Source organism: Sphaeramia orbicularis, chromosome 22 (genome assembly GCF_902148855.1).
Source record: "Sphaeramia orbicularis chromosome 22, fSphaOr1.1, whole genome shotgun sequence".
Lineage (NCBI taxonomy): Eukaryota > Metazoa > Chordata > Actinopteri > Kurtiformes > Apogonidae > Sphaeramia > Sphaeramia orbicularis.
In genome coordinates this window covers 54,977,581-54,989,610 of record NC_043978.1, presented here as the reverse complement: position 1 = coordinate 54,989,610, position 12,030 = coordinate 54,977,581, and the positions used below count along the sequence as shown (strand labels likewise).

Genomic DNA, 12,030 nt, shown 5'->3' with positions numbered 1-12,030 from the left:
GTGAAGCAAAATGACACAGATTTCATTCATGTTCAGGGGTGTTATCAAATACCAGTTCTGCAATATATCACGATATTTCATTTCACAATACTGTATCGATATTAAAAAGTACTGTATCAATATTTTTAGGTATTCATTCAAATGCAGATATGGTGAAGGTTCATTTTAGTTTTTTATTTTTATTGTTTATATCTTATTTATTATTATTTAACACTGTTTTATGAAATGTTAGTTCCTTTTGTTGTGATTGCACAAAAATACTGTTCTGATGTTAGTTCTGAACTAATAGAATATGAACATTTGAGCAGGATCTTAATCTGTAATGTCTGCAAAAGAGAATTTAAGTTTTAACACAGTTAAATTTTGTGATATCATATTAGATCCTGTTGTGATCAAATAAAAATGTGTTTAGTATTTGTGCGTATTTCTGGTGTAATTCAATTCTTCCAGGAAATAATAATTTTCAAAAAGAAACAAACAAAAAAAATTGCCTTTTTTAACAGTATCATAATATATTGTATCATGATCCCAGTATCGTGATTTGTATCGTATCACCAGATTTGTGCCAATACACACCCTTATTTATGTTTGTGGTTTCTTTTTGGAAATCTCATTTTGTGGTGATTTTGTTGTACTTCTGTCAAATTTTTATTACAAAAGAAACTAAAAAAATGAACCTCGGTTAACTAAAGTCAGCAGACTTTACACTGATTTGATAAATGTTAAATGTACGTAATTACATTAGTGAGTTTGAGCAGAAGATAAAGCACTGATTGACTGAGTCCATAAACACTGAATAGAGTGTAATCTACTAACTGACACAGCTCCTCCTCTCAGCATTAAAGTAAATAGCTCAGTTGGTTTTAATGTGTATCTTTATCGTTACTTACAAATGACTGCCGTGGATATTAGAACACAGGATTCACTGATCCATACTTTATAAACAAAGAGGAGTTAATGATTTTATTGGGACTGTAGAATTTCTGTGCAATAAAATAAAAATATAGAGGTTCTAAATCCCAAATATGGCAGCTCTTGATAATCCCGTTAGGTGAAGACACAGTGTGTTTTGTGTGTAAGTGCACGCTTCGCTGAGCATCTGTCAGCTGACCCCAGAGAGTGGAGTAGAGCGGCGTTGGAAGGAGGACCGTGGGGGTGTGGCTCTGAGGAGCATTGTCTACAGGCACAATGGCGGGAGTGAAAAGGCTTTGCGGCAGTCTTTGCAGCAGCCCGGCCGTATCCATGGAAACGGATACTGATCTGCATTTGTCTCCAGAAGCACAGCAGCAGCAAAGCGGGTAGAGAGGGAGGGAGAGAGAGAGAGAGAGAGAGAGAGAGAGAGAGAGAGAGAGAGAGAGATGAGGAGGGGGGAGAGACAGGGAGACAAATGAAGTAGTTGGGGTGGGGGTGGGTGGGTGTAGAACAGTGGAGAATAGTGTCTGTCACCAGGATCTACAGGCCACAGCCACTCAAACCACTGAAACAGAGCATCCGTCTTGTCTCAGTGATGAGTCATCCTGGTGCAGAGTGGGCTGTTCCGCTCATATCAACATCCATGATGAGTCCGCTCTAAAGTGTCCGGCAGCCATTAGCATCACATGCTGCACTACAACCCCATCACATCAATGGGAAAAGTGTCCAGTCAGCTTAGGTCAGTGGTTCCAACCTTTTTTAGCTCCTGACCCCATTTTAACATCTCAAATTTCTGGTGACCCCAGACATTTAAAATGGAGACTTTTTTGTTTTGCTGAAATTAATTTGTTTTTGATCATGTAATAGTTTGCTATACTATGCTGTAAATAAATGTTAATTTTAGACACATTTAGTCTGTATAATGTCCATTATTGTGGGCAGAGGCAGTAAATCCAGGTGTAGATTAAAGGTCAGGATCTGTCCAGTCAGTCCAGCTGGGATTTACAAGGAGGACAATTAATACTGAACAAACAAGAACTGAAACGATGAATTATGAAAGAGCTGCAGCATCTGAAACTGACCACAGTGAACATGTGACACAAACAGAACCACAGTGCTTCAGCTTTAGAGTTTGTCATTTCTTTTATGTATTGTGATTGTCTTTCTCAACTCACCATATATTTTTTATTAGTGAGTTTTTTTGTTTTGTTTTGTTTTGATCAATTACTAAAAATTCCAGGCGACCCCATTTGAATTCCAGGCAACCCCATGTGGGGTCCCGACCCCAAGGTTGAAAAACACTGTCTTAGGTGAAAAACCATTCAACAAACTTCCGGGAAAAATACTAAAGGTGATGATGATGCTTTCTGGAGATAGACTGATCAGAAGTCATCATCAGCTGTTGGAGCCAGGTTCTGCCAGTGTCAGTAGTTTGTAAAATGTCTTATCAGCCCTGCGATGAACTGGTGACACGTCCAGGGTGTAACCCCGCCTTTTCCCATTTACAGCTGGGATAGATGCCGCACCCCTGTGACCCTCACGAAGGCAAAGCAGTACAGAAAATGGCTGGATGGCTGGATGTCTTATCACTGCATATTAATTGGCCAAATCAATTAATTGATCTACCTCTAAAAGATGGTTCATGTCAGACATGCATACCACATTTTAATGGCTAATACTGGCCTATGAGCTATCAGCTTTTCCCTGCACCAAACTGGGATTATTAGGTTTTAAAACCCACTACTGACCTCTAATGTTTTCATTGTAAGTTGTATGACCACCTAAGGCACACGTGTCAAACTCATGTTAGTTCAGTTCCACATTCAGCTAAATCTGATCTGCAGTGGACCGAACCAGTAAAATAAGAACATAATAATATAGAAATAATGTCAACTCCAAACGTTTCTCTATATTTTACAGTGAAAAAAGTCAAATTAAACAATGAATTATGTTTATATCTACAAACTGTCCGTTCAAACAATGTGAATAACTTGGACAAACTGAAAGAATAAGTGTAATTTTTTTTAACAATATCATGCTTCAGTTGATCATTTACGCACGTGCATTATATATAACTTACATTTGACAGTAGGTCTACAAATACACAAAACATTTATTAACAGGTGGAATATTGTTAAAACTTGCACTTCTCTTAAGACATTTCAGGTTATTTACATTTTCTGTTAAATCATACTTTGTTTTAGTGTAAATACATGCAAATATTTACATTTTCAACGAAAAAAATTTGGAGTTGTGAGTATTTATAGGTTATTGGGTCGTATTTTACTGGTCCTGCCCACTTGAGATTAAATTGGTCTGAATGTGGAACCTGAACTAAAATGATTGTTAATATCTTCAGTGTAATTTTAGCATTTCATAAATTCATCCCCAGGGCCGGACTGGACCCTTTTGAGGGCTGGATTTGGCCCCCGGGACACATGTTTGACACCTGTGACCTAAGGGGTGGGTCTGGGTCTGGGTTTGAAATGATGGATTAAACTGGTTTATGGTGCTCGATCAGTCTCAGTTTTAGTCTTACATTAGTGTCATAAAAGTTACACTGTTTCACCAAAATAAAGAAAACAAGAAATCAAAAAAGGAAAGAAAGGAATTAGCGAGTTGACCCGTGGGGATCCACGGGTTCTAGATGTGGTCGTTTTTATGCTGTTGTGTATTCGTGCATGCTGTGCCGCAATTGTTGAGCAGTCACCGCCAAAGCGTTCTGGCAATAGCAATGAGATGGTAAGGCTATTGTATTCCAAAATGACTAATATCTCCCAAAATACTGGTCTTATCAACTTGCCATTTTTGCTAGTCTGTTCCTTGACCAAAAATACATAAGTTTGGCAAACTGCCGTACTCAGGTCTTTACGAATTTTGTGCAAGTCCCCAGACACACATGCATGCACACAGAGGCCACTTGGCTTTTATAATATAGACAGAAGTAAGAAGAGGCTGTAATATTTAAACTATTTACTAGTAGGTACAGTAACTACTCTAAGACTCAATGCATAGAGAACTACACTGTGACCACCTCTGTCAAATTTCCTGTTACCCTTCAGCTCTCGACATAATTCTGATGTAGGTCTTTATGGAAAAACTGTTCTAACAAGCACTGTAACAGCAGCTGCGTTGATCTGATGACAACATTAATGTTTAGCAAGAACAAATATTACTTAGCAGGTGTAGAAAGGAGGCTTTTTTATGTCTTGTTAGATGTCATAGATTTGACCAGCCACACACTCCTACAGATGCTGCTGTCTGTCTAAAGTGGGGTTCTCAAACTCCTGTTCTTTCAGGTTCCACATTCAGCCTGATCTGATCTGCAGTGGGCTGAACCAGGAAAATAAGAACAGAAGAACCTAGAAATAATGACAAGTGCAAAGTTTTGTCTTTGTTTTAGTGCAAAAAACCCCCATTAAACTATGAAAATACTTACTTTTATAAACTATCCAAACAAAAAAGATGTGAATAACCTGAAAAAACTGAAATTTCATAAGAAAAATAAGTACAATTTTCTCAGTCTTCTTCCTCCACTTCTCATTAGTCCATGTGCATTCTGGATCAGATCTCCAAAGACACTAAACACTGAGGAACAGGAAGAAAAGAGTTCAAACTGGACTGAATTTAATACAGACATTTCAGGTTGGACACATTTGTTCAGGTTAGTCACATTTTATTGGTACAGGAGAGTTTGGAAATGGAAAGAGTTTCAGAATTTAATGTGATTTTTTGCACTAAAACAAAGGCAAAAATTTGAAGTTGTCATTATTTACAGACATAATATAATATTATTTTTTCCATCCAACCCAGTAGTAAATCTGCAGTGGTTCTTTTGTGTGGGTTCTTCTGCTGTTCTTATTGGACTGTAGATCAGATTGGTCTGGATGTGGAACCCACACTAACATGAGTTCCACAGCCTGGACTGTGGAATTTAGACACTTTGGAAATTCATCCCAGGGGTGGGACTGGAACCTTTGGGGGGACGCATTTGGGCCCCGGGACACATGTTTGACAGCCCTGGTCTAAAGTGATGGATAGAAAGTTGATAATTGTGATTTTCTTCAGTCATACCCTGCTACATGAAGTGGCATTACATTTTCCGGATTACGTTTGTCTGACATACTGGAACAGAATTAGCCCGTTGAGTTTCTTGTAATTGACAAAAATCTTCCTGAAAAGTAAAGTTTTTCTGCTTGAGTGAACTGCACAGAGTGATGTGAAACAGGGACAAATCAGAATGTTTTTTTATTTGAAGAAAAGTTTTAATATACCTCAAGAATATCTATCTGCAGTCTGACTATTAACTAGAACTAAACCTTAGTTAGAGTTTATATCCACACTTTTAGTCAAACATTTGAATTATTTTGACAAAACCATCGTGTCATACAAACTTATTCTATTAGGTAGCTACGGAGTTGTTCTGTCGGAAATTGCCAGCATCTCTGATACTAAAATATTTCAAATCTGCCTTGTGTCATCAAAGCCAACATTGTTGATATTGTGGCTAAAATTAGTAGCAGAGGAAGGGGTTTGATGGATTCGCTCTAGTGGACAACATAACACTACAATATACTGTCTACATAAGCCAAGTAAAGTTCAATTTCAGGTGTCTGGTTATAACCCAACTCTGTGGTAACGTAGAAACATTGTTATGAGAATTTCACCATGAAATAGACATCTGATTCTTTTCTGAATCTTTTTTTTTTAAATCAAGATCGTATTATTGAAGTTTTCTCAGTATAATACGAGTGCAGTGCTGAATGGTCATTAAAGAAATCTGAAGTAAACATGGGTGTCAATTAAACGCAGCTAGCACACATAGAAAAAAACAAAACAAAAGCAAAACAGAGCAAACAACAAACTGCATAAAATAATCCCTCCTCAGTCACTGCCAGTGCACTAGACAGAGGAAAGGATCACTACCACACCACAGACCTGCACTAGGAGGAAGTACGGAGTAGGCAGCGTTATTAAACTGCACCTAAACGTCAAGCATTTACAGGATCTGGAATGTTTTCAGGAAGGGACCCCACACTGTCTGGAATCTGATTGCTGAAGTGAGTATGTAGTTTTCTTCAGTCTTAGGCAGGACAGAATGTCTTCTAACCACTGTGCATGAGTGGGGGTGGGGGGGCATCCCTCCATCTAAACAGGATTGCTCGTCGATCCAGAAGGGCGGCAAAGGAAAAAGTGTGTGGTTTTTTTGTCGGTAACTGAACTTCACCTTCCATGAGCCCAAACAGAGCAGTCAGGGGCTTTGGTTCTAGCCTGATGTGTGACAGCTGAGAAAGTGTATGAAAGATTTCAGTCCAATATTTGTTTAGGCTTGAACTGGACCAGCACATGTGGATGACAGAAGCTTCTGCATGTCTGCATTTGACACAGTATGGACTAATATCAGGGGATATGGAAGACAGTTTTGCTTTGGAGATATGAGCCCTGTGTACCTCCTTAAACTGTGTCCAACAGTGAGGTGCACAGAGGGACGATGAATTCACCTCAATCTTTTTGATCAAGAACTTTTCTGTGTTCCTTAACAAAGAGCGCCGCATTACAAGATGAACCATTCCAGTAAAAGTCTGTAAATTTCAGTGGCTCAGTTCCTTCAGTTCGTTTTCCAGCAGGTGTGTGTTACCTTAGTGCCGCTGTAGAAGTCGTCCATCGTAGTGGCGTTCATGAAACTCTCCTCCAGGTGAACACTGGTGTCAATGCCTCCAGGCAGGACTAGTTTCCCAGACGCGTCGATGACCTTGGCCCCTCCTGGGATCATCAGCTCCTTCCCCACCTGCTGGATGATGCCGTTCTCAATGTAGACATCCGCCTCCTGGGTGCAGTCGTCGTTCACCACCTTGCCACCCTTTATCAGGATCCGTGCGTTTGCTGAGCTGGAGGACATGGCTATAGCTCTGCACGGAAAAGAAAGAAAACAACAGAAATAAACTACATGTTAACCCTCAGACAAGCTGCCACAACTTTTCCAACAATAAAGTTGAAACGGTCCTATTCCAGTACCTCATGGTGAGGCCGTGCGGTCAGTGTGAGCTGAGAGAAAAGTGTGTGACGCTGCTGTGAGTGTTCTGTCAGCCTCGGACTGACATCAGCTCCAGCACAGACTAGGCTGTGACAGTCACCGCCTGGGACCTGACCATGGACCGGCAGACACCAGACAGCCCAGTCCAAAACTGCACCAGTCACATCCATGGACACAGTGGTTCTGAAATAAATCTATTTTTTCTGGAAATGACTAAGCCATAGACCAAGTGCACAATACAATAAAAGATTGTGCAGTAACTCTGCTCTGGTAATCTTAGCCTTTATCCTCCACTACAACCAGTGGTTCTCAGACTTTTTCTGTTGGCCCCCCTTTGGACCACGAAAAATCTCCAAGCCCCCCTCAACCCCAACAACATTGTACCTGTGGTGCAATTATAACTTTTATTGAAAGAAACATCAATATCGTTAGAATACTTTTTGCTTTTTTTTTAAATAATTTGTTGTGCAAATTAAAAATAACTTTGATTTTTCATTGAACAATATAAATGACCTCAACAAAACTGCTCCCTGACACATTATTTTTCCAATTAAAAATAGGAAATGTGTAATTATCTTACAACTATGACAATAAGGACATTTTTTTGTAGAACAACAAACAAATTTTGGTAACAAAGATGAACATTTTAACAATATCAGTGGCTGCAATGAGCCTGTTTCCATTACACATCTCAGAACATTAAAGTGCAAACTGTACAAACTGCACAAAACTAGAAACATTGCACATTTTTCTTTTCCATTCCAGTCCTTGTCCACTCTCCAAACCTAAACTCTTCATCCAGTCTAGTGTCAGATCACCATGGCAGTAGATCGGTTTGTTGTACGTCCCTAAAATGAGTCCAGGGTGCTCCAACGCTAAAACATTAGTTCCACCTGCTACATGTTCGAACCTGAAGAAAAAAAACAAAACACCTAGGAATGATCCCATGTCCCCCCTGGAAAGCCTTCACGCCCCCCCGGGGGGCCTGCCCCACAGTTTGAGAAACACTGACTTAAACACAGATCTCTTCAGTCCAATATACATTTGATCATTTTATTAGATTTCATCTGAAAAAAGAATGTCTTCTACTTTCTGTGTTTAACATGTGACTGAAACCCAACCTAAACTACATCAGTTTAAACATGGATCCAGTTTAACCCTAATCAGAATTCTAAAACGGATCAGTGCTGACCTGGTGGAATGTAAAATGTTCCAAAAGCATTATTTCCATGGGCCACTGTGACGAAGTAGTGAAGAGTCGACATCATTCACTGATTCACTCATTAATGGGACTTCCTCTTGTTGTGTGCAAATGGAAGATAAAATAAGACAAATGTCACATGAAATGTGTACTTTTAAAGACATAAGCTGTACTTCAGTGAACGACCAGAAAAAGCCAGCATCCACATCATCTAATGTTGAAAACAATCTGGAAATAATTAATATTCCAAGTGCAGAATATCATAAATTCATGTTGATTAGCTGTTATAATGAATTTAAATTTATTCAGTCGAAAGTTATAATTATCCTATTATTCCTATTAGTTTTTTGCTCTGGCCCATGTTATGCCATATTAGGCTGAACTGAATGAGTCTGACAGCCCTGTTTTAGACCCTGTATTTGCTTTCAGTCGACTCATCCAAACTATGAGTTTGATTAAGGAGTGGTCCGTATCAAACATGAAGGAATAAAAAGGCACTTTATGTTTTTAAAAGAAGAAATCCAAAACACTTTCTGTTCTTCAGCTCTCTACAGCTGTTCAAATGGAAAATCAGTCACAAATCACAAGTACCACACTGTTCACTAAAAGACCCAATCTAATTACAGCCTACTCCCAAATAACAAAGAAACACACCAATATCTGCACACACACACACACACCCTTCCCTACACACCACTGTGTGTGTGTGTGTGTGTGTGTGTGTTCATTCTGCGTGCTTGCGTACTTGTGGGCGTGCGTGGTGCGTACGTATGAGGGTGCGGCAACTCTACTGCAAGGAAGGCATGGGCTGCACACACACACACACACACACACACACACACACACACACGTATCTCCATGTTAATGTTCATGACTTTGTGGTTCCTTCACATCCGCTTCTGCAGGTTCTGCAGGTTCTGCAGGGTCAGACTGAGGAGACCTGGTCCACAAAAACCTGGAAGCAGTTTGTGCCAGAAGTTGGACTACTGCCTGGCTCAGAGGCACTGTGGAAGCACTTTAGTGGTGGACCTGTGCATGAAGAGGCCATCCGAGCATCAGTGGGACAAACGGGAGCAGATGGAACTGTCCTGTGGGCCCAGTGGGTTTCAGTGTGTGTTCCTGAACATTCCGCACGGTGCCTGTCCTTCCGCACACTGCCTCAGAATTCCTGCTTTTCTTGGAAACGCGCTCACTTTTCCAGTGGAAGTTTGATCTCGGCCGAACCCACTTCCACTTGACACAAAGGAAGCGGCTCTCCCCCCGGCATGCCCGGCTGCAAAGCCTTTATGACCGACCCAGAACCCGCCTGGTCCAGGTCTGGGTCCGCCCCGGTTCCTCCTCTCCCTCCAGACCCGCACTGGGCCTCCTGGGTGGGGTGGGGGGGCAGTGGAGCAGGTGGACTTCAGGGTGTGGATCAGGTCCTAAGGATGGCAGGACCAACGGGAGGGGGGGGGGGCATGGGAAACAAAAGTGTGTCTCCAGGAGCGGCTCCTCCAGCCTCAGCCTTACGGGTGTTGGTGAGAGGAAAGCGGACTCACCTGCGGTCCGGTCCGGCCTGGTCCTGGTGCTGGTCCTGGTGCTGGTCCTGGTGCTGGTCCTGGTGCTGGTCCTCTGCTTCCTCTGCTCTGACTGGAACACAGCCCTACAGTCCGCGGATGGCACTTCCCAAGCAGATCCAGTCCCAGTTCCACAGCAGATGGATGCCTTCCTGGCCGGTCTGGGACCAGCCACCGCAGCATCAGCACCGTCAAGTCACCATGGAGACAGAGGGGACGCATCCGGTTCAGGCTTTCAAAATAAAAGACCAATTTGTGCAAAAAAAAAAAAAAAAAAAAAAAGCTCTGCCACATACCACGGTTTTAATAGTTTGGGATTTTTCATTCTAGTTTAGTTTGATTTAGTTTTGACTTTTTTTTTTTTCTCTAATTCAGTTCGTTTAATTCGTTTTTAGAGCAGGCTTGCTAGTTTTTATTAGTTTTCATTATTTTCTAAATCAGTGGTTCCAACCTTTTTTGGCTCATGACCCTATTTTAACATCACAAATCTCTGGCGACCCCAGACATACAAAATGGAGACGTTTTTGTTTTTGTTCTTTTTTTGCTAAAATTAATTTGTTTTTGATCATGTAATAGTTTGCTATACTATGTTGCAAATAAATGTTAATTTTAGAGGACATTTAGTCTGTATAATGTATATTATTATGTACGGAGGCAGAGGAGCCTGCACAAAGGGAGGATTTTATTTTTACTGAAAAAACAAGAACTCAAACTATGAATTAGGAAAGAGCTGCAGCATCTGAAACTGACCACAATGAACATTTGACAGATAAACAGAACCACAGTGCTGCAGTTTCAGACTCACAGTTTGTCATGTCTGTTATAGATTGGGATTCTCTCTCAAATCACTTTTTTTAAGAGCCTTAATCAAGATGTTTTTTCTTGGGTGTGTTTATTCCTCCAGGTATTAAAAAAACAAAGTGACTGAAATTTTTTTTATGAATCTATTTTTCATGGAGTTGCAAAAATGCCTACTCAGCTGGACACCATGCGTTTAATTTTGAAGCAAAGAAACATATTTACTGATAAACTGTATGAAAACTATGAAACAAAAACATTTTACTGCAGCTAATCTGATGTTTTCTCACATTTTAACCCTTTCATGCACAGTGGTCAAAAGGCACACCTGGATACCAGAGGGTTAAATACCTTAAATAATATTTGTTCATAAGTGTCATCTCCCACTAGTCATAGACAGATGGTGCTTTTATTTTGAAGACAGGTTGTTGCTTTTCCGGTCTCAGTCTGTCTTTCACTTGCTGCGGTGAGGCGGTGCGCCGTCCAATCAGCGGCGGAGACTGACGGCACCCGTCGCCTAAGCAACCAATTGTCGTGTCGTTAGGGCGTGTCTCCTGTAGGAGACTGTACCACTGTGAGAGGAGGAGGGTGTGATGGACAGAGGCGTGCAGGACAGGCAGGCCAGGGGTCAGCACTGGGGTCAGCACTGGGGTCAGCACTGGGGTCAGCACTGGGGTCATGGGTTCAACAGCTGAGCAGAGCAGTTCTGAGTCACCTGTGTTCCAGAACATCTGAACCTGACAGGATTCACATTTATGGGATCAGTAGAAAGTAGAGCTGGATCCTTTTTGTTTGCATTTGTTCCATTTTTGTTTTTAATCCTGTTGGTGAGAACGTGCACAGTCGGTCTAGTTTTCATCAGGGTTAGCTGACAGCTCCACACAGGTCACTTCTAGAACTGTGTCCAACTCCTGTTCTTTCAGGTTCCACATTCAGCCCAGTTTGATCTGCGGTGGACCCACTCTTTGAAGCAAAGAAACATGTATTTAAAACTCATCATCAGAAAGTGGCATACTGTGTGGAAACCATGACATAAAAACATTTTTAATGCCATTAATTGCTAAATCACTAATGTTTTCTCACATTTTTTTCATATTCTAATACTAATTATTACTCATTTCATGGAGATGAAATCCTCCTGAGACCCAGAAATTTGACAGTTTTAGCTTTTTTACGTTAAAAAACTGGTCTTGATTGTAAACTGCATAATGCAACAGTTTTTTCAGGTACATTTTTAAAATAATTTTTATTTATTGATTGATTTCTTAATGGAATGTCCTTTGTAATGCACAGTATTTTTTAAGTAAAACTGTCAAACTTTTGTCCCCTACAGAGGACACAATGCATTGTTGGGTCTCAGGAGGATATGCAAAAAAATAAATAAATAAAATTTGTTTCAGAAAACTGTTAATTACAGTCTAATAACAATTAGCAATTGATTTACACTAAGCCATGTTAGTGCAGCTCAGGTTTATCAAGAGCAGCAGAGTTACAGTAACTGTATGAACTGCAGTGTTTGGCATGGTGCA

At 40.6% G+C, this 12,030-nt stretch overlaps 1 protein-coding gene across 2 annotated transcripts in view; it reads right to left on the bottom strand.

Moving 5' to 3' along the window:
• The window catches only part of dpysl5a (dihydropyrimidinase like 5a), a 27,810-nt gene extending 18,095 nt beyond the window's left edge, over positions 1-9,715 (bottom strand). The window contains exons 1-2 of one of the 2 annotated variants that reach the window (XM_030127245.1): positions 9,686-9,715; positions 6,551-6,821 (exon numbers count right to left, since the gene is read on the bottom strand). In XM_030127245.1, the coding sequence (XP_029983105.1) occupies positions 6,551-6,811 (261 nt within the window). In that variant the 5' untranslated portion in view covers positions 6,812-6,821; positions 9,686-9,715. Of the gene's footprint in view, positions 1-6,550; positions 6,822-6,927; positions 7,021-9,685 lie in introns of those variants that run through there. The other variant, XM_030127244.1, reaches the window with a different exon arrangement.
• Between the last annotated feature and the right edge of the window lie 2,315 nt (positions 9,716-12,030).